The 23,994-nt window shown below is 36.8% G+C and overlaps 1 protein-coding gene across 4 annotated transcripts; it reads right to left on the bottom strand.

Moving 5' to 3' along the window:
- Positions 1-18,857: 18,857 nt before the first annotated feature.
- On the bottom strand, positions 18,858-23,521 carry LOC149169326 (cell division cycle 20.1, cofactor of APC complex-like). Of its 4 annotated transcripts, XM_089428652.1 has the most exons (7): positions 22,849-23,519; positions 21,986-22,681; positions 21,353-21,901; positions 21,059-21,253; positions 20,830-20,900; positions 20,513-20,705; positions 18,858-19,064 (listed from the first exon to the last, which is right to left on the bottom strand). In XM_089428652.1, the coding sequence occupies exons 2-4, from the start codon at positions 22,073-22,075 to the stop codon at positions 21,107-21,109; spliced, it is 786 nt and encodes a 261-aa protein (XP_089284778.1). In that variant the 5' UTR covers positions 22,076-22,681; positions 22,849-23,519; the 3' UTR covers positions 18,858-19,064; positions 20,513-20,705; positions 20,830-20,900; positions 21,059-21,106. The 4 variants fall into 4 exon arrangements, with proteins under 4 accessions (XP_089284778.1, XP_089284775.1, XP_089284777.1 ...); XM_089428649.1 differs by having other exon boundaries at positions 21,353-22,681; positions 22,849-23,521; XM_089428651.1 differs by having other exon boundaries at positions 18,858-19,061; positions 21,353-22,681; positions 22,849-23,521.
- Between the last annotated feature and the right edge of the window lie 473 nt (positions 23,522-23,994).

The raw sequence follows: 23,994 nt of genomic DNA, 5'->3' as shown, positions 1-23,994 counted from the left end.
TTTGCATTTTACCATAATTCAAGTGACCCAATATTTTAGGCCATAATTGACTTAGTTTATCAGTATGAGCAACATAGGAATAAAAGGGTTGTCTCTTAGTTGAATTAAAACCAGCAAATTTATATAAACTAGTTGTATGATCAACAAGACCAAAAGATACTACTTTGTAATTTCAGTTGATATCTTTAAGAATATATTTATCACACCAAGCTTCAAACTCAAAACCTTTCTGACATGCACAATAAATAAAAAGTAAGTTGATGGGCATGTTTTCAACATGAAAAACATCTTCCAGTTGACCATTAGCAACATTAATACTACCAAAACCAATTACGGAAAGTTGTTTACCATCACCAATAGAAACTTTCTGAGATGAGTGCATATTAGTGTCATAAGATGTAAATAAAGAAGCATTACGAGTCATATGTTTAGAAGCACTAGAATCCATTATCCATTCCACATTAGAAAATGAATTGCTAGACGAAACAATAGATGCACATAAAGCTACTTGAGATTCATTATAATTTTTCTTGTTAGCTTTAGCCAATAGACGTTTCACTTTAAATCAATTCTTTTTGGGATGGTTAGTTTTACCACAATGCTTACAAGGATCATACACTTTCTTCCTCTTACTAGTTTCATGATGTGCATGAGAAGCATGACCATTATTATTAGTACGATTAGAAGTGTGTGAATAAGAACCTTTAGCATTATTAAAACTTTTCTTAGGATTCTTATTATGTGCCATAAGAGCTTTATTAGGTGAGACTTGTCCTGAAGCAATCAACATTTGTTTCTCATTTATCAACCCTTTACAGAAATCATCAAAAGTAAGTTTCATGGTACTTTGAGACAATTCAAGAGCCCTATTCCTAGTTTGGATGAACATGTCAAAGCAAGATGGTAATTTTTTTTCTACAAGAATGATAAGAGTAGTGTTTGTCTTCTTGTAATCTTTACCACAATTATTTAACTTTTAATTTAAGGTTTTCAATTCAGAAAGATATAATTCTACTTTATCAAAATTAGTAGGATCTAGCTCATGAATCTTTTTTCCAAGGTAATAAACAGAAACATCATAAAATTTATCAAATAAAGAAGAAAGAATTATCTATACATCAACCAGGTTGTCTTCTACCTCAATACTCACGTAAAGACTATTTGAAATTGTTTGACCAATGAGCCCTCTTGCTTGATCACGCTTTTCTTCCCATTTAATTAAGGCTTGAGCATCTGTAGGTTTCTTGTGTTCACCATTAACCAACCTCCATAATCTCTTACTCCTAAGAACATCAATCATTTTCCTTTTCCATGCAAGATAGTTAAAACCAACAAGTTCAGGAATGAAAGCTACCTCTGAAGTCATAATGATAGAAATTTTGACAAGAAATATAAACCCAAATGCAAGAAATGACAAGAGAAAGAGTGGATAGAAAACTGTAAATTTCTGCAGTTCCTTTTGCCGTCACCAGAAAACTTGAAAAAAACTATCAATCTTATATCAACGATAATTTTTCTTCTGGCACTCCATTTGAGCTTATTTTTTTTTAATTGGGTAGATTGGTGAGAGGAATCCAAATATCTACTATGTTCTGGGAAGTTCTACATATAAGGTAACATATATGACAAAAAATGTCAGGTTTCAAAATAAAAGTTAAAAAAACACTTAATAATGCTCATTATAACCAGTTTTCATAAATGGCGCAGCCACTCTACATCCACTTATGCAGCCAAAATTCTGATTTGAACCCTCGGTCCACCAATCTTCTGCCCTACAAAAAAAGGACCAAAAAATTGGACGAAAACACAGATCTTACAACCGAAAGATAGGTCTTCTTGAGGAGAATCCAAAAACCATAAAGATCTTACAGAAAAATAACCAAGAGCCCCTTGAAAAAAAAATATGCAAAAACTATATAAAAAAGTGAGGGTTATGAGAAAAAAACTCAAATATGTAGAATCGTGCCTAGATATGAAGAGAAGGCTAATGGCGACCAAATAGAAATCAAATATAAAAAAAATGAGTGCCCAGGTAACAAAAAATGAATATACACGTTGATGGTTAAATTCAAAGAAGATGCTAGATCATAGTAGCCATGGCTCTGATACCATGTTAGAATATTAGATCTATTAAACTAGCTATCTATCTAAGAAACCAACAATATATCAACATATAAATGAGAACAGAAAGAGAACAAGGAAAAAGATCTATCTAAGAAACCAACAATATATCAACATATAAATAAGAACAGAAAGAGAACAAGGAAAAAGAATACAACAGATATACGTGCTTCACCCAATTAGGCTATGTCCATGTGAAGGTTGTCTTCTATTATCTCCAGAGATCTCCTACAATCTTACAAAGAGAGCAACTACAAATGGCAGTATGTTGTGAGCGCAGGATGAGATGTGATGGTATCACAAAATGGTATATGTCTTAAGAGGCTCCCTCGACCCTATTATATACCCAAAGATGTGGAGGAATTGCTCTTACATATTAAATGTGGGATACTATAATTCTCCAAAATAACAAGAGTATATTGTGCCATAATAAGTATGGGATATAATGTATTACTCTTTTACATAAGATTGTGGACAACATCCGACATGATACAAAAACATTATTACCTTCCAAAGGATATAATATATTCCAACATTATTATTATTATTATTATTATTATATTAAATTATTATAAAATTGATAATATTTCCTAGTTCCAACTTAAAAACATCAATCTAAATTCACTCTGAAGATGACTTGGATTTTTTAATTTTTCTGAATGGAGTATTTTTTTTTGTTTTTAACATGTAGTTATCTAACACTAACATGACAACATCCCCCCGATACTAGGTTGTAAAGTGGTTCTCAACATAATGATGCATCTTATTAATTGAAGTAATAGATAGATGTATGGATGGGAAAGTTTACCACTAAAGTTGTGTGTGCACATATAAGACCATAGAGTGTTGTGTAAGAAATTTCAAATAATAGAGTTATATATATGACTTTTGCATGGTTAAGTAGGAGTGTTATGTAGATGTAATTCAAGCATAGAATTTCAATTGAGAGTTTGGATTAGAGTAATTTTTCCCTCTACTCTTGCATTAGATGTGTCATAAGTAGAAGATAAACTCGACTTCAAAACAAATATGGAGTCCTTATGTTAAATAGAGATATTTCTACTTAATTGGCATTATGAAAAAGCAATTGAGCAATGAACCAAGTATGCAATAGAGGCATCCTCTCATGCATGTTGGTGATTAGTAGTTGAGAAACTTTGCACTCAAATTATATCAACAACAAAGAACAAATCATTATTGATGATGGGCATTAGTTATTGGTTTAACTTGACGATATAATATAAATGGATGTAGTAGATATAGAAAAATACCCACCCAATTACATTTCCTACATAAGTCTCAAATATGAAATAAAGAACCAATTATCTTATCTACATAGAGATCCTTGTTAGTGGAAATGGGCAGGCATAGTGTATTATCTCTAAATGGGCACTCATTGAACTTGCACATACCATTAGAAGTTTTTGGAAGTACCCTTCATTGAGAATGGAGACCTTGTATCCATTCCAAGAACAAAGATATTTGTACATGACAAAGAAATAAAAATCAAAAGTTAATTTCCATAGAGAATCCATGTTGGCAAAGCGATTGGGCTATAAGACTCTCATTTATAAATTAGTTGAAAGCAAAAAAATCTATTTTTGAATTAATGAAACCCGTAAATAAAGAACAAAACAAGCATGTTGAGCACTTTCCCATTGATGAAATTACCAAGGCAAACAACCCTATTGTATATATCTAGTGAAAGAGTAGAAGGCAAATAGATGGGGGAAAAAGGATCCAAATTTGTGCTTTTTAAGGATTTTGGTAACTATAATAAGGTTTATAATGAATTTAATGGTGGATTGACATAGATGCTCTTTTTATGTTTGAGAGAGGGTTATTTTCCTTTCTTTAAGGTTTTTCCCTCTATAAATATGCATGTTTCTTATTTAAGGCTAAATTTTTAGTTTACAAATATTTGATATGCATTTATTTAAATTAATTTATACTATTAGTAGAATATAGCTATTTCTTTACAATCAATATTTATTGTTGGCTACATGGGGCCTAACCCAGGTTCAGCAGTGAGTTTAGCCAAGCAAATCCCAGTACTACCGGCCCTTTCAACAACAGTCTGCGGTGTGCGGACTAAGGTCTCACCCGAGGTAGTATGAGAGAGTGCTAGAACCAGGTTTCCGCACCTTAGGGAAGTCTTAATGAAGTCTGGGAAGTTCACGAACTGATCATGTGTGCTTTTGCTACTCCACGCAGCTATCTGTCTTTCGCAGCTTGTGCGACTGCTTCCGCGTAGCTCTATAAAAAGCACGAAGAGGTGCTGTCTAGATCCTTTATCCTTACTGTGCTATTATTTTAGATCTTAACTTAATTGCATATACCCAATATTCTCATTTATCATTCAACATTAATAGAAAGTACGCGCAATTATAAAACCGTAAAAAGATGCATAAACATACCAAGAGTATAAACACACAATATTTCATAATCAACTTATCTTTTATTAATCCTCTATTCAGGTACAATCCCAACTCTGCCCTGCACACTCGGCTGCAGGGGTCCGCACACAGCTGCAGACTCTACCAAGCCTTTGCGCACTCAGCTGCAAAGCCTCTTACTACTACTACGACCCAAGACTCGGACTTACAGACTCAGAGCGAATTCTTCATTCCAAACCCATATTATTTCTCAAAGCTGAGACTCCCTTTTACACTTAGAGCCTCGCTCTATTTATACAATCCCATGGTCCGCGGACCATGGGTAGGCTGACACATTATATATTAGATTACATTATTTTAGGGTGGACAACCCTAGACTCTCACGCTCCGCGCCTACATTTTGTGGGGTCTTTACATCACATTGACCAAAACTCAGGCTTTAAGCCCCAAAACTTGCTATGGGGGGATCCGCTACCCAACATGTATATATATATATATATATGAAAAGCAATATATATTTAATAATTTAATGTTTATAATTGTCTGTAAAACATTATATTTTAGAGAATTGATTACAAGATCCTATCATTATGCCTTTGGTTAAATATTTAATAAGTTTCAAATAAAGAATTTTCATATTGAATTAACTATAAGGATTTCATCCAATAGCTATTATGAAAGAAAATGCCAATGTAAATTGTGTATAAAATGCATGTGCAGGGAATTCAATGTATTAATAATTAAAAGGAAGGAGCATAAGTGTCTCATACCAAAAACCATATCCAACAAATCTTACATTACTAACATAATGTATAAAGAGAAGTGAAAAAATTAGCAAGTAATTTTCAAGTTTGTAATTACTAGACATTCCATGAAACATTGATGAATTTGGCAATCCTAACTTGAACGTCACCATACATGAAGGAGATGTATTTATGTTAAGATAGATACCCATATTAGTGACTTGAATTTTTAGTGTTGTGTTATCATTATAATTTACTTGCAAATATTGAATTAATCTAAAACACTAAATGTTGCTACATTAAGTTAAGACACATGCCAATATTTCCTTTGAATTACCTTAGAATTAAGAACAAAACAATAAGAGTTTCATCCAAGTATTTCTTATTCATCATTTGCAAAATTTATTACCAAAATTTAATGGGAAGTGAAAATAAAAGGATTAAACCATAATTCAAATTTGAGTGAATCTAATTTATTTGCTAATGAAAACCTCCACTACTTGACGTACCTAAAGGTATGACCCACTACTTTAGAAAACGAAAAATGCATAACATCCATGAAATAATGATGGGTATGTTAGATTTTAGAGGTATTAGCAAAAATTTCTAATCTATTGAACATAAAGTATGATAGAAAATATTTTAGGTTAGGTATGGCAAAATCCAACTCTACTTCATATAATGTGTAGCTAGTACCCACGAGAATGATGGAAGTAGGAAGGATGGCTCTACAACTACATGCCTCTGCCCCTCGACTTCTCTCGGCTAGGGCTTCTTCCTCTTGCGAATTCGTTTAAGGGCCTCTCTCTCTACCTTTGGTGACTGAAGTTCCTGTTGGTCACATGCTAGTCACCTCCCCAATTAATATCACCTCAGAAGCTCATCAACAGACACTTTTCTTTTGTCAGTTGGCTCGAATATCCTGAGGATCTCCCATTGCTATTTGTCAACTGCGATGGAGGAATATTTGGTGGACTACTCAAAAGATCCCTATGATTTCGTGCCCATGTGTACAGTCTCTCCACCTCATCTCCCTGCCTTGACTTCTTCGATCCCTCTATAGCTCCCTACTACTCTAGTGTGTGATCCTAGGGTTTTCTCGGTGCCCGATTTTCATAACCCTAGCTTTCTAGCATAGAACATTTCGTCGTTTGCCGGTCCTTCTACATACTCCTTGTCGAGTTGTAGCTCCATTAATGCCTCTTTCTTCTTGCCACTTTCTGGCTACTCCCCTCCTTCTTCAGCATCCCTACAGTTTCTTGCCTCCTATTAGAACATGACTGTTTCCTCTAATCTATCGGATCATCGATGTATCCCTTCCTCTAAGGCTTCATTTCCTTCTAACCCTCTAGATCTAGGCCCTCACTGTACTCATCCTTTGGCACCGATTGATCCCTCTTTTCCTTATCAGATGTCTATCCCCCTTTCATCTAGTTTCTTTGAGGGCTCCACCTTGTCGCCTCATTTGGGTGAAGAGACTAGGGTTTGTGATGATCAAAGGTTCATCAATAGGTAAATTATATGGGCCTTAATGCCACTTTCCAATTTATTCAAATCAACTTTTCTCACATTTATTTACATATTTTATTATATTTTGCTTAGTGAGAACGGTGAAGGTGATATGTTATGTCATGTGGCCTAATGTGCATTAATTACGGGATTTGGAGTAGTTTTCGGCTAATTTAAGTGCAAGAACTTGAAGTAAACAAGCAAGAGGTATTTAAGGAGACTGGATCTCCCTCTTTAACTCCTCAATCACTCAAAGGTTCCTCCACTAGATCTCATCAGCTCAACATTAAAGGCAGACAAGCCCAACGAGTTCATTAGCAACCAAGCCAGTGATAGTTGAAGACACGTCAATCTCAAGTTTGGGAGCCAAGCCTCCCTAATTTAAAGGAAGTTGTTGGTAGCTTCAGTCGTATAAATAATAAGGCTTAGGGCCTCATTAGGATTCAACTTTTTATTGTAGCCAAGAGGAAATTTCGAGCTAAGATATTGTGATTGTTATTCTCATGTTGTTTTTGACATTTTGGTGATAATGAAAAGGGTTTCTTTGATCCAACACTGAGTTGACTCAGCGAGTTGAACCTCTTGGGTTAAGGCCCAACCCTAGCAGTAGAGGTTCCTATTTTTGTACATGTATCCTTACATTAGAATCATAGATTATTTGTTGAATTTATCTCTATTTTGTTTAATTTACAAGTCTTTGAATGATTGCTTGGTTTTGCTTCCATTAGTTGGAGAAGTAGATCAGTGTTACAGTGGTGAAAGAAAAGACTTCAGAAAAGATTTTAATAGTGGTCTCATCCTCATCTCCCTCATGGGATCATGGTTTGAGGGCACCACTCTCACAGCCCCAAAAACAGATTTATTTTTTGGTTACTACATAGCTTAGGATTTCTTGTTGAGTAGATCATTGTTAACGGTTTCTTAGAAGCACCCAAAATTGTCATTTTGGTTTCTTTAGTTTGTTATAGATTAGAAATCATTCCAGTCCATAGATTTAATCCATTATCCATCAATAAATCAGTTCCTCAAATTCAACTCACCTTTTCAACATTTACATAAAGTTGTGCATACATGAAGAAATGAATATGTGTTGTTGCAGAAGTTGTTGATCTGCAAGGAGGAACTCATTCCACCAGCCTCATCTAAGTCTTCTCCACCTCTCGCCAAATCCTACCAATCACCAATTTAGATTTCTATTTTGTAGCCACCGTAGACAGCCACCTTGAGAAAATCCAACCATCCTAAAAAGTTGGGATGATCCTTGGGTAGTGTGCACCTTCCCCATACTTTATTCCACCATCATACACCATCCCAACACTTCCTTTCACCTTCCCTACCTTCCTACAGCTTTCAGCTAAGTTTCTTGTAGTAAACTAGGAAATCAAGTAGTAACTACAAGAAATCTTGTAGCCACTATAGGAAACCCTGTAGCAACCTGTTTTACACTATTTTGGGTAGAAATAATGATCAACGCCTAGGGTAGACCTTCAACTTGACCTCCATACCCCTCAATGCCATTTTTGACCAGTTTTCCCATACCTTCCTCCCCTGCAAAATATCAGCTTATTTAGCTTAACATTTACATTTCTAAATTAAAAACCAAAAGACTATTTTCTACAATATTTAGCTAGTGCATGCATACATGAGTCTTAGCAATGTTAGGATCATTTCCATGTTACTTATTCTAGATAACTAGATGATAGAATGCAAGTTTAAATTAGGTCTCTTCTGCAAGTAATGTGTGTTAATTCTTAGCTAGGTAATTTCATGTCATTTCATAGCACTTTTTATTTAGCACTTTCATTTCCTTAACATAAGTAAGCAATTACTTTATGCATTAAATATAGATTTACATTCACTGTCAGTAGTCAACTTCCTTCTAGTCAATAAAATACTAGTTTGAAAAACCCTAGTGGTTTATCACCCCAGTTGAGAAGTGACAAGAGTAGACTATTGCATCTACTGTACATATAGCACTGTCACCTCCAAGTTTGTACAAACCCCAGGTTCATAAAGTAAAGTTGGTCGCCCTAGAAGTTGTAGCATCCTTGTTGTAATATTGGGGCTCATCACTTTTTGGTGTCGTTGGCTGGGAGGTGTCTAGGTAGATGCAATTCTTGCTTTCCTTTCTATTTGATATTTAGTAAATAGATGAAATTCCTACTTTCCTTTTGTTTTTCATTCAATAGATAGTTGCAATTTCTGATTTCTTTCCATTCTGCAGGTAGTTCTGAAAAAACCATAAAATAAAAAAATAAAATACAAATTTCTTTCATGCCTTGAAGGAGTAGAGACAACTTAGGAAAAAAATTTCCAAAAACCCCCACATCATCAAACAGCCAACCTTCCCTCTTCTTTGGTGGTTGTGAGCTAGAGGACCCATTAGGCGAACAACCAGGATCTTTGAAGAGCCTATTGGGGAAGAAGAAGAAGAAACCATTCCACCAACCTACACCATGGCTTAAAATAGAAATGGGATTGAAAACATAAATGGAGCTGAAAACAGAACTGAGGGTGATTTTCCCATTAGAGAAACTAATGGAGATGCTAGGATGAAAAACATAAGCCCCTCTGCCCTTCCTCACTTCCATGGCTTAACCTCAGAGGACCCTGATACCTTTTTGTTTGAGTTTGTTGTCATCTGCAGAACTTATGATTATACCTCTGACGACCAGAAGTTGAAGTTGTTTCCATCCACCCTTAAGGATGTAGTCTTTCACTAGTTCATGGGTTTACCTGGGGACAAAATCACTACCTGGGCTCAAATGCAACAAGCCTTCAACAACAAGTATAGAGATTATTGTAGGTCCAAAGACACCAAAGAGGAAATCTTTAGAATGACCTTGGGACATGATGAATCTTTGGAAGATTATGAGAAAAGGTTCCAACATAGCTACAAAAGGGCCAGATGCGCCCTCGATCCTAAATCACTCAAGCTAGTCCTTCTTAGAGGGATCAGGGAAGATCTCCTAGAAACCCTAAACATGTTGTCGGGAGGGGACATCTACCAGTTATCTTATGATGATATTAAGACAGTTTTCAAAAATCATTCTAGGGCAACCAGAAAGAAGGGTAGGGCTAGTCAAGCTTTGGCCAGTTCATCCTCCTCCAACACATCCATCAAAAGTGAAATTGGGAACATGTTGGAAGACTTTAAGACTGAAATGTCACATACCCTTGCTCTGCAAATGGACACCACACAAATCAAGATTAAGTAGGAGGAAACAGAAAGAGCCTTAGTTGTCTTTTGCACCAAGAGGAAACCTAGAAATGAATGTCCATTGAATCTCATAGAGATCTACTAGATTTGTGAGGAGAACCACTCCACAGACAAGTGTCCTTCTCTGCCTGGATTGAAAGATGTGTATCAAGGAACTGAAGGTGTGCTTGAACAACTCTGCTATATCAACCAAAGGAGGCCTCAAGGACCTCGACCATAGCAGCATGGCATGCAAGGGGCGTCCTATTCATATTACAACCATAATCAGAATGCATCCATTCCCCCTTGTTGTCCTCCTGCTCATCCTTCGTGGCCCACACCTTATCCCTAGTATTTTTCACCTCAATACCATTTCCAACTTGCCAATTTATCATTTCAGCCATATGCTCCCTCACAACCTCAATGGAATACACCATCACATGGGTGGAGGCCATCATACAACCAATCTCTAGCCTTACTACCTCTACCTCCATCTCAGCCACAACTCCTTCACCCTACTCCACTTAAGCAACCTCAGATGGTTGTTCAGCCAAATCCAAACATGAACAACAAGCAGGCACAACAGGTCTATAGTGGAGAGACATCCTACCCTGCCTATGCTGTGGAAATTCAAGAAATCAACCTCTGGTCTGGAAGAGTGATTCCAAATAATCAACCTCCATCTCCACCTGAGGAGCTTGAAAAGGAAAAGGAAGAGAGTGCTCCTCAAGCCAGTCCACCTCCTTTTCCTAAAAGATTAATCCATCCTAGCCAGCACACCCCAAAAGAGACTGAACTTCTAGGTGAATTGAAAAACTTGTGTGTTAAAATCCCATTCCTCCAAGTTATCAAGGATTCTTTTCTTTTTGTCATAGTAATACAACTGATATTTTGTTTCTTATATCAATTGCATATGTTATTTGGTATCTTAAGACTCATTAGCCTCTTAAGTAGGTTGAATATATTGTATGCTATCATGTGTGCTTTGGTTTCTTGTCTATTTGTTTCAGGTGCTTGATTGACATTAAGGAGCTAATCGTTGGATCAAAGACACAAGGGCTTCATCAAACAAGAATTAGCGATAAAAGAGGTAGGATCTTATCCATTCTCAATCTAAGGGAACTTATGTCAGATTGTCTTGTTTGTGGCTAGACCCTCTCCCCTGGGCTAGAGGGATTGTCTCTGTCTGCAGAGAGAATCTTCCTACTCCACAAATTACAGTCCTACTCCGCAGTCCCCATCTACAACAATTTGATCAAGGAGAAATGCTTCAAACATCTGGGGAGGATAAAGAAAGACACCCCTGCCATTAATGTCATTGGACGACTGTCGGGCTTAATGTTGGGGAGAGTGATATGCCCAAAATATCTAGACCCTGGAAGTCTTGTGGTAGATGTGCACATCGATGGTATCAATTTCCCCCATACCTTGATTAATCTTGGGGTCGCCATCAATGTGATGACCAAGGAAACTATGCTTAAACAAAATCTCCAAGGATCATTAAGGAAGACCACAACAGTCTTACAACTTGCAGATAGATCCATAGTAGCTCCTGAGGGAGTTGTTTAGGATGTGATGGTCTCCATTGATTCTTGGGAATACCCTTTTGACTTCTTAGTTCTCCAACCTAAGACCAAGTTCAATGGTTATCCTCTCATCATTGGAAGGCCATGACTAGCCACTGTTGATGCTTACATAAGTTGCAGGGCTGGGAATATGACCAATAAAAATGGGCATTTCTCCAAACAATTGGTGTTATACCCTTCTACTCAACCATCTCTAGAGCATGACTTACCTTTATGGTTGGAAGAGGAGAAGGAAGATGAAGTCTACTCTACCACATCTTACCCAATCTATACCCTAGATGCTACTATAGGAGGGGGGTAACCTTACGAAGCCAACCTCATTGATCAAATCCTCTAGAATCAGACCCCAACACCATGACTCTTAATGAGTTAGTAAAGAAAGTTGAAGATAACCCTTGGACGGATTTGTGCCTAGCCAACTCAAGTCCTACTCATGTCAAGATGATAAAATTTGGTCCAGCTAAAACATTTAAAATCAACCCCTCTCTGCACATTAGGAAAAGGAGTTATGTGACATGCTAAGGGAGCATCTAGATGCCTTTGCCTGGAGTTATGAGGAAATGAAGTGAGTGCACCCTTTGGTGTGTACTCACCACATTTATATCAAGGAAGGTTGCAAGCCAGTGCGCCAACCTCATAGGAGAATGAACCCAGCCCTCAAAGACATAATTAAAGAAGAATTGCAGAATTTGTTGGATGCAGGGTTCATTTACCCCATCTCATATAGTGAGTGGGTGTCTCCTCTAGTTCTGGGCCCAGAGAAGAATGGAAAATGGAGGATTTTTGTGGACTACAGAGACTTAAACAAAGCCACCAAAAAATACCATTTTCCTCTACCTTTCATTGATCAAGTCTTGGATGGTCTTGCAGGAAAGAAGTTATTCTCTTTCCCGGATGGATTCAGTGGATACAATTAGATTCAGATCAGCCCAAAGGACCAGGATAAAACCACCTTCACTTGTCCTTGGGGTACCTTTTCTTATAGGGTCCTTCCTTTTGGATTATGTAATGCCCCTGCCACTTTTCAGAGGGCAGTGTTGAGCATCTTTGCAAAGCTAGTCCATGACTCTGTAGAAATTTATATGGATGGTTTCACTCCCTATGGGTGTGATTTCCTAGAGGTTTCCTCTAACTTGGGGAAAGTATTAAATTAATTTATTGAAATGAGCCTTTCCCTTAGTCGTGAGAAGTGTGAGTTTTTGATGAACGCGGGAACTATTCTAGGTCACCCACTATCCCAGGAAGGACTGCAAGTGGACCCAAATAAACTTGCTATCATAAAGAGGGTCCCTACTCCTAAAAAGTAGAGGGATGTTAGAAGTTTCTTGAGCTTAGATGGATACTATTGGAGATACATAAAGGACTTCAGCAAAGTAGCCTCACCTTTTTTTGGACTATTGGCCAAGGACTCTGAATTTTTCTAGTCAATAAGTTGCCAAGAGGCCCTCGAAACCTTAAAGGACAAGTTGACTACTCACTATTGCACCCAAACTCCAAGGCCCAAATTGGGATCTTCCTTTCCACATCCATGTTGATGCTTATGACAAAGCTATAGGAGTAGCTCTAGGCTAGATAGATGACAAATTGCCTTATGCTATTTATTTCATAAGTAAAAATATGTCCAAGGATGAATTGAACTATACTGTGGCTAAAAAAGAGCTCCTAGTTGTTATCTATTCCTTGAATAAATTTAGACATCACATCACTAGTTACCAAACCTTTGTACATACTGACCATGCTGCTACTAAATATTTGATGAACAAGCTTGATGTGAATGCCAGAATTATTAGATGGTTGCTTTTATTACAATAGTTTGATCTAATTATCATTGATAAGCCTGGTAAAGAAAATGTAGTTGCATATTTTTTGCCTAGACTTGCTTTGCCTGCAGGTGAGGAAGGAATGGTTGATGATCAGCTGCTAGATGAGCATTTATTTTCTATTTTAGTTCTCTCTCCATGGTTTGCTGACATAGCCAACCACTTAGTGGCTGCACAGTTCCCTCCAAATCTGTCCTCCAAGGAAAATAACATAATTATAAGAAAGAGCGCCCCATTCACTTGGATTGGGGTCAGTCTCTTCAAGCTAGGCCCATATCAAATTTTGAGGAGATGTGTCAGGGAAGAGGAAGTATTTGACATCCTTTTGGCCTATCATGATGTTCCTTGTGGAGGTCACTTTGCAGCCAAGAGGACAACCTTCAAGGTACTGCTAGTTGGCTATTACTAGCCCACTCTCCACCAAGATGCAAAAAGATACACCGGTCGATGTGACCAGCACCAAAGAATGGGGAAACCTACTCCCAGGGATGAAATGCCTTTGCAACCTCAAGTGACTCTTGAGCCATTTGACAAGTGGGGCATGGATTTCATTGGGTCCATTGATCCACCATTAGGGCAGAAAAAGCACATAATTGTGTGCTCTGATTATTTGGAAAAATGGTTTGAAACCAAGGCTGTCAAGGTAGCAACAGAAGAGAAGGTGGCTGAGTTCTTAAGGGAGAATGTATTTTACAATTTTGGGTACCCTAGAGAGCTATCCACTGATCAGGGAGCTCAATTCACCTCACACCTGATTGAAAATTTGTTGAGGTAGCATAAGATCAAACACATGAAGTCAATTGCGTGTCATCCTCTGGCCAATGGATAGGTAAAGGCTACCAATAGAGAATTGGAAGGCATTCTCACCAAGGTTGTGAGAAGCAAGAGAAAATATTGGGCTGACAAACTGGTGGAGGCCACTTGGGCCTATAATACAACCTAGAAGACAACCACTCGCTTCATCCCTAATGACATGGCATATGGGAAGAAGGCTCTACTCTTCATTGAGTTTGAGTACAACACTTTGAGAATGTAAACGCAGTTGGATTTGGATGTTACAAAGGCACAGCAAGAGAGGTTGCTCCAGCTCAATGGTTTAGATGAATTCAGGATGCAGGCCCTCTTACACACAAAAGTTACTCAAGTACAATGGAAGGTTTGGCATGAAAAAAACATCAAAGACAAAGTTTTTCAAGAAAGTGACGGGGCTCTGCTATATGACTCTAGGTTCAAGGACTTCAAAGGAAAATTAATGACCAGGAGGCAGGGCCCATATCTGATAGAAAAGTGCCATGATAATGGGGTTGTGCAAATAAGGACCATTGATGAAGAAGGTATTCCCTTGCTTGTCAATGGAGACAGATTGAAAGCCTAAAAAAGTCCTCTGTCAAGGGATGAGTTCATCAGTACCATCAGTAAGGAAGTGAATGTCCTTAGAAGTGTCTTAAATTCGAGCTCAACAAATTCTTAAAGACTATTTTTATTTTTTAACAAAATGAAAAAAGAAAAAAGAAAAAAAAACAATAAGGGACCTACATGAAAACTTCTATGAGGCACCTGAGGCCAAATTTTGGGTTGAAAACATCCTTGAGGTAGCCCAAGAGTGAAAAAAAGGAAAATGAAAACATCACTGGATGAAAACCTCCCTTAAGGAGCCTAGGGCAAGCAGACAATCTGAAAACCTCCTTTGAGGCGATCTGTGCGTATTTCAAAAAAAAAGGGAAGAAAAAGAGAAAAGAAAAAGAAAAATGCCATGGCAAGGACCTCAAACCTACCCACTAATAGAATTCTATGATTTTTGCAAGTTTTTAAAGGAAATAAAGAGCTTAGAGTTCAGGGGACAACAAGCCAAGCATCACCCCATTCTTCCTCCATTCACTTCATATCTCCCATGCCTACTATGTCTCCATCATCCATCCTCATTTCCAAGCATCAAAAACCAGTTTTTATGCAGTTTTCTGACTTCTACAGGGTTTCCTATAGTTACTACAGGAGTTTCCTGTATCAGTATAGGATGTCCTGCAAAACTATAGGAATGAAATTCCTATTGGAAAATGATGATGCAGACATGTTCTAGGTTGAAATAAGGGACCATACACCTCACCACCTCTCACCCAACACCATCTCATGACCATACCAACCTCTATGTCCATCAAAAACCACTAAGAAAAATAAAATAAAAATACAAAAAAATATAGAAAAAGAGAGTCCAAGGGTCATTCCATCATTGACCTCACTCACCTACCACTCCATCTCCTCCATTTCCATCTTTCCACTCCTACATCACCACCTATTCCTCCTCCAAGTGAAAAAACAAAAAAAATGATGAAAAAGGCAACTACAGGATTTCTTGTAGTAACTACAGGAAACCCTGTAGCAGCATGTGTTGTCACAGCAACAAGTTCTCCATGCATTCTCCTTCAACACCCATGCATGAAAAGAGCTCCAACACCCCTGCAGACACTATGACTCCTATCTAGAGCTCAGCAACAATGACAAAGACCAAACGCCTCCACACAACAACAAAGAAGACAACCACATCAACAGGAAGAAATATATACAAAAGTGACACTATGACATACTTATGCTTGGGTCAAATGGGATCACATCGCCCTTCCTAAGAGATATATAGAAAAGTGACACTATGACATACTTATGCTTGGGTCAGATGGGATCACATTGCCTTCCTAAAAAACGGGGAAGATGGGGCATGAAAAGCCTTGATGCCTTTGCAAAAGCACTAGCTACCAAGATGAGATGGCAAGTTCTCACTACAAAGAAATTGTGGACGAAGGTAGTCATACAAAAATATATTAGTCCACTCCACCTCCTTGATTGGATCAGGCACCCTTCATGGAACAAATCTAACATATCAACTATCTGGCAAGCTATTTAAAACTCTATATCTTACATTTGTGATGGACTTGCCTGGAGGATTGGAACTAGAAACTTGGTCCACATTGGTATGGATCCTTGGTCTAGATGTGGGAACGCATTTCTCTCGAACTCAAGTATCTCTCGCCTTTCCCACATTGTTGATCTAAACAACTCCATTATTTTCTCTCTGGCCTAGAAATCTATTGATCAAATAGGAATTCCAGATAACTGGTGCGATGAACAGCACTCATACACTAACACTCTCTCTGAATCACATGTTTGAATCATGGATTGTTCTTCATTGCTCCATCACCACATCTTTCTAGAATCATGTTCTTTCAACATTACACTTATCCAACAAATGGAAAGGTACAAACATCTTAGAGGCTTGGCAATCATGGTGGTCTGTCGCCGCGCTTCCCATCAAAATTCAAGAACTTCCCCCTCTTGATTTTTTGGTGCATATGGTTGCACAGGAACACACTCATATTCAAGGGCATCGCTCCTCAATGGATACAAGCTTCAACTCATCTTATCTCAATTTATAGCAGTATTCTGAAGGATGATCGCCCACATCCACCCCACACTATTATTGTAGAAACTATTGATAGAAAATTATCATGGGCATATCTTGATGGATCAGCTCAGCGAAATGGTTGTGGAGGGGGAGTGCTCCTTCATCTCACTGACAATCATTTTTTCAAAATATAGATGGGTCTGGGAGAAGGAACAAAAAATTATGTTGAGCTTATTACCCTCCATCATTTGTTACACTTTGCACTTGAGAAGGGATGTAGACACATTCAGATTTTGGCAATTCCAAACTCATCATAAATTGGTTTAATCAACAATTTTTTTGTCACGCGCACAATCTCTGGAATATATTGGATGAGGCTTTGCTAATGAAATTACATTTTGACAATATCACTTGTCATCACATCTATGCAACTAGATTTTTAACAAACTATCCGAGGAGGTTGTGCTCCACCCTTGGGGGTATTGGATGATCTAGGAGTAGTCAAGGCAGGAATACTACCAGTATTTTCACGGACCATATGCCAAAATCCAGGACTACTTTATATAATGTGTATTTACTTAAACATATACCATTTCACTTATTTTTATTTATGAAAGTTCTAAATCAACAATCTTTGCTTACTTGTAGGCCCATCACCAAGTCTAGGTCACAATGGTCTTGTGACTTACCTTTAGTTTCAATATCCACATGTCACAATGGACCTATTCATGACATTTCAAATCACGATCCATCTCATTGCAAAGCTAACCTCTCCATCCCTTTAGTTGTCTTGCACAATTTGATATTGTTATCAATACATTGTAATTGCAATATTTTTTAAACCTCCCCACCCCTAACTTGATATATAAGGCTTTAAGAATTGATAGATGATTACAATATAGATGTGATATAGTCCATGTATTTGTCACATTGAAAGTTTTGCAATACTATTCTAAACTAATAAAAATAATTACAATTTAGAGGTGATATATTTCATATATATGTCACACTGAAAATTTGGCAATGCAATTTTAAGATATACAAATAAAAATTCATAAAATCCCTGCAATGTTCATATTTCAGGTCCATATAAAATAAAACATATAATTACACCTAAATATCAGAGTTATACATATTTCATACAATTGTTGTCCAATCTATCTTCAAATATTTTGCCTATTCAGAACATACATTTATTTATCCAATCTGATACCATTGTTTTTAATACCAATGATAATGATTTAGAAATATTTGATATTTAATTTAAGAATTTGTAATAAATATCTAGTCTTAATAATAAATATATTCACGCATTACACCATTATGTATAAAAATAAAAAAAAATATCAAGCAATTCTCAAAAAATGTTCACTTGTAATTGTTTTCACAAGTTATTAAAAGTGTAATTAAAAAATGTGAGAACTGAAGTAATTGTATTGGATAGATGGGATATGTAATGCAGGAACTTCATTCATATTATAATTTATGCCAGTGAAATGTATATATTGTAGATTCAGTAAAGGCTGAATTTTTAGTTATTTGATTCAATGCTAAATTGTAATTCAGAACCCTAAGCACCAAAATAACAATAGAATTTCAAAAGTTAAACTGTTTTCAGAAAACTTGTATCTAAACACTTGGATTTATATCCACAGACAGGCATTGCCCTTTCAAAAAAATTATCAAAAGCTTTGAAGTAATGGAGGCTGCTGATCAACATTTTGCCTGTATCTCAGTTATTCCCAATGCCTTGAACTATAATCCTAGAAAGACTTCAAAGTTGATGTCAATTTAAGAAGTTGAAGGGTGGAAAATTTTCCTCTCGATTGGTGGCATTGAAAAATGCCGTTGGTGGCATTCAAAAATGCAGTTGGAAGATTGGTGGCATTGAAAAATGCCACTGTAAGATTATGGGGCAGACATCAATAGATATTGATTATCAATGCCCAAAGGGAAGGAGGAGCTACAATGAGGCAATTGTCAGTAAAGAAAGAAAAACAATAAAATGAAATTACAAGACAAATTCATGCATAAAAGATAATAAAGATGAAGCCTAGATAGTATGAAGCAGAGGCACTTACCAATTCAGTTGTGCTGGAAAATTGTAGTGCAACTAGCTAAGTACAGAACCAATAACAAAAGAGCGTACCTTAATATCTTGAGATTAAAAAAATGCAATTGAGGAACCATGCCGCTCTTCTCTGTACGATTTTTCTTCGGAGAGTTGAACCCATCCTCGAACATCTTAGAATGTTGGCAAGATCCCATGTTCGTTAAAGGCACCTCAAACGATCTTCTGTAACATGTGTAGTAAAGAGAAACAATTCATAGTGTTAGACAAATGTTATGGAAGTGGTAAGCGTAGCAATGCATAACAAATTAAACAGTATCTTGCAAACTCAAAATGTCTCTCATTTAATAAATTCTGCTACATTAGATTGAAATACTTGACAATGCGTCATTTAGCCTTCAAAGATAGAGGAAAACCTTGAATTTTATCTTAATTATTCCCACTGATTCTTCACCGACCTCATTTGCAGATTACATCTCATTGATCCAATTTTAATTATGACTAAATGGATAAAAAAAATGCTAGACATCTGGTAAATGGTAATATTGAGTGTCAATCAGCGATATATAATAAATTATAAATCATCTGCAAATTCTGAATAAATCTGACCAACTGAATGCTGCCAGTATACATGTCAGTATTTCCTTTAAATTACCTTGTAAGGTAATTTAAAAACAGGCAAAGACAGTTTAGTAAATGAAAAAATGGCAACATCCATGAAATAGTAGAGATGGGTATGCTTAAATCAGAGGTACCAGCAAACATTCTAATTAGCTGAACGTAGAGTATGAAAAATAATTGTGTAATGCAATCCAAAATATGGCAAGAATCCAGCGGGAACCAGATGGAGGAGTCGCAACAACTCCAAAAACCATCAAAGTTTCATAGAAAAATACAGGCACAGGATGGCTATCGAACAAAGAAAAAATGCCAGAACTTAACCGATTTGAAATGCAAAGGAATACAGGATAAGAATGACTGGTCTCTCCAACAGCGCAATAATAGGTGTCAGTAATCATAGGCAAGATATAATGACCAGATAGAGCCAATGAGCGTGAACAATTTTGACTAACATTCAAGATGTGTTTGGCAACATATGGCAATCATGATTGATGAGGAAGACAGATTCATGAGAGCAGATGAATACAGAATATAATGGCTCATCAGTTAAACAGCCCAATAACATAACTGGAGGCAAGAGATGATCACTGGATACAAGAAGCAGAAACAATTTCCACAAAAAATCAAGATTTGTTTGGAGACAGAGGACAAAGATTATTGCTGAGGCCAGCAGTTCCATGAGAGCGAAGGTTTAAAATCCATGGACATGACCTCGCAACAGGGATGCAATACAAGATGTCAGTATTGCCTGTCCTTGCAGGACATGAGAAGCTCTCAATTTATTGTCTGCTTATTTAAGGATTTAGTCAGTTCAGTGCAGTCAATATTTTTTAATGTTAAAATTGTAGCCACATGAATCAGAGTAGTACTTATGTATGTGATTAGTTACTCTGATTAATATCAATATCCTATCAGAATTCACACGTGACAAGAATTGCATGATGGGATAGTGTACCATATTACAAAAATAAAATATACAGGAGATAAAAATATAAAAATATAGATATAAGTTCCTTACAGCTAATGAACAAAATAAATAATTCAAACATTACCTGCAACATTTAGCATCCCCTCATCATCATTCCATGTGTAGAAGCATGGAGGCCTTTTTATAGTTGTCAATCAGATCCTTGCTAACAGCCATAAAGTATCATTTTTGGAACCGTCTTTGAAGCTCCAAAGACTTGCTAAAACCACTTTAAAGCTTATCACGCAGCTGAAGAAATGGATCATTGTCTCACAAAGCTGTTGCCACATCGTTCCATCAGGGTCCACAATAGATAAAATACACACTTCATACTAGAGTACAGAACTATAGAGCGCCTGCAAAAGACCTTTGCAAGCAGAAAATAAAACATCTAATTACTACCTTGAGTTGAACATCCGCTCTGATTCCATGAATCTGGACAGATGTGAGCATGAAACTTGTTGAAAGCCCCTCTATACACAATTCATGCAATTAGTACAAACTAAGAAATTATAATATATTACAAAGAAGAAATTGGAATGTACTACATGAAAATCCAACAGAAGTTAGAATTATACAGTGCCTGCAAAAGAGCTTTGTAAACAAAAAAAAAAGAACATCTAATTAGTACCTTCAGTTGAACATCCATCCTGATTCCATGAATTTTGACAGATACTTCTTAGCGGATGTGCATATGAAACATGTTGAAAGCCCCTTTTGCATCTTTAGTCTTAGTCTTTTTTGAGGCATCAGGAGCCCCAAAAACTTGCCAAAACTTGAGTGTTTCATCTGCTGCAGCTGATGCAACTGTGTACCCATCAGGACTCTGAAGAAGTAAAACAATGGTAAGGGTCATTAGGACAAATTTAAAGAGAAAACATGGATTGCATGTATAAGTACTCATAAAAAGCATGAATTTTCATACCTGTGCCATATGAAGAACTCTAGCAGTATGCCCTGTAAGTTCAGTAATTTTCACCATGGAAGGGTATTTCCATAAGGTTAACTGGTTCGGATTTAGCCCATGCGAACTCAATAACTCACGCTCATGTCTATTCCACAACAATGAACAGACCTGGGAATGGGTGTCGACGGTATTCAGGCAGGTACCTGTTTGAGTGTTCCAAAACTTTATAGAACCGTCTGAAGTCCCTCCACCAGATGCCAAAAGATTGTTCTGGAAGGGGCACCATGCCAAGGCCTTGACTGCTGCACAATGTTCATCTAATTGGTGGAAGTATTGAGAGGACGGATTATGGGATGTCATGCTGTTGTCCCAAATGTAGAGTAGATTGTCATTTCCCCCACTTGCAAGTTGTTGGCCGGAAGGAGACCATTTCAATCCACAAACCTCCTGGGTGTGTCCTTTGTATGTTTGAACAATGTGGTCACGGATGCGAACATCATGATTGATTATAGGACCATTCCAAGAAAGTGCACCAACACGGTCATGATGACCTTTCAAGGCTCTTAGCTGCAATTGTATCATGTCAAATTTAGAGATTGCCTTTATATTAGAATGAGAAAACCTTGGAAGAGATAAACAGGCTTTATTTACCTTTTTATTAGATTGCGAATCCCATAACTGTACAACAGAATTATTCAACCCAACGGCAATTTGGCTCCCATCGGGGACCCTCTTCTTCATGTGCAATCAGAAGCTCAGATATAGGGCTATGGACAAAACATTGGTGGAACTCCAATCCAACAGATTCAAGTAATAATCATCCAGAAGGTCGGGCGCATCCAGGGTTATGTTAATAACTTTTTTTTAAGAAACTGGAATGGGTGTGGTAGCGAATTCAGCGTAGCAAATGAAAAAGAAAAGGAAAAATCTGTGTAAAACACTCCTCGACATGGGATAATGTTGCAATGACAAATACGATCAAGGGCTTTAATTCAATAACGAGTAAAATGACTATGATTTTTTTTTCTTTTTATGAAATCCAGGCCTTACCTGAGCAATATATCTGCGTGCTCTTCTAGAAATAGGGAGATTAGCCAACACATTTTCTTGTGAAGCTTGGGAAACAGTCGATGATTTTCCATTGAAAGAAAGAATTCTGCAATTGTTGTCAGCAGCACCGGCATTCTTCAATAAAGCGGCTGCCATCTCCTTCTTGTATGCTTTTTTTCGAAGGGAAGGGGAAGGGGAGAGGGCATGGATATCGTTATTGTCCTTTTGCTTTTGCGTGACCATGAATCTAGCTACGTCCAAATCGATGGATCCTCTTGCCGGAATAAATCTATCGCTCTGTGATAGCAAAAACATTAAAACCAAATCCTGATTCAGACTTCCAACTGAATCAGGATAACCTGTTGCCCCACTAGCCACATTTCACTGTAATAAACCTAATTGGGGGAATGCCATGATTGCAGCATAGAAATTATCTGTTAAAAAAAAGAGGAGAGAATGCATACGCTGTGTTTATTCATTGAAGCACCCTGTTTCTGCAGAGGACTGAGACATCGCTTCTCTGTGGAATGCCTGTTGGAATTCATTGAACTGCAAGACGATTCCATTACTCCTACTCAAGTAAAATAACCAGACAAAACACAATATATGACAAACAATCAAATCAAAGCTATCTGCACAATCAGACAATATATGACAAACAATCAAATCAAAGCTATCTGCACAATATATGACAATCAAATCAAATCAATGTGCCTAAATTTAAAGTTGCAAAACAGAAAAAAAACAAAAGTTGCAAAGGAATTTTAATTCTAAAAGCTAGGGTTCCTTAAAGAACGAGGATGTTTGGTTCTGCAAAACCAAAAAAAAAAACAGTAGTTCCAAATGAATTCCAATTCTAAAAGCTTCGGTTCCTCAAAGTATGAGGACGTCTGGTTCTCCAAAAAGTTAGCGAGCGAGCCCAGTATCAGAAGTCCCTGGTGTCCTCTTGGCGTTCTCCTTGCCCCAGAGCAAAGCTATCTGCACAATCAGACAAACCAGGTCAATTGATGATGGCGGGAGGATGTGAGAAACTGTGAAGACGCTAAATAGTAACTAGTTTTAGGCCAACGGCCATAAAGCCAAACCAGTTTCTTGTTCCGAGCATTATTTGGGTTTCACAAGCCTCGAAACATTCGGCAAATTTTACTACCTTGGAAAACCTATTATTTGCGGGATTTCTTCGTCCAAATTTAGCTATGTCAATGTATGTATCCTTTTATTATTATTAATTAATTAATGTATGTCAATGTATTAATTTAGATTTTATATGGGCTTAATTTTAAATTTATTGAAAATAATTTTTATATTAAAAGATCGAATTAGGTTGGTATCATAGTAATATATAAAATTATTTCTTATTACATTTTTTAAATCCAAAGAAATAAATTAATAACGCAAAATCTAAAGATATTGGATAATACTCTAAATTCGACCATTAAACCATTAATTTTTTAAAATAATTCAAATTTTCTTAAATATAAATAATGAATTAATCAATATTTACAAATGATTATTCTCATTACATATAAAACCATAATTATGGTATATTTTACTATTTTAAAAATAATATAAATTAATATTTATTTAATTATAATTTATTAAAATCTTAT

Source organism: Pinus tabuliformis, chromosome 4_2, assembly GCF_031772625.1.
Source record: "Pinus tabuliformis cultivar Carrire ecotype Pingquan chromosome 4_2, CPIR1, whole genome shotgun sequence".
NCBI lineage: Eukaryota > Viridiplantae > Streptophyta > Pinopsida > Pinales > Pinaceae > Pinus > Pinus tabuliformis.
The sequence above is the reverse complement of the archived record's forward strand: the minus strand, read 5'-3'. Positions and strand labels throughout refer to the sequence as shown.

Bases quoted from the DNA above. Each gene is read 5' to 3' on its own strand.
- LOC149169326 (XM_089428649.1), bottom strand. From the start codon at position 22,075: ATGAAGAAGAGGGTCCCCGATGGGAGCCAAATTGCCGTTGGGTTGAAT. The intron at 21,254-21,352 runs GTATGAAAATTC...TTACTTCTTCAG, and splicing joins GAGTTCTTCATATGGCACAG to AGTCCTGATGGGTACACAGT.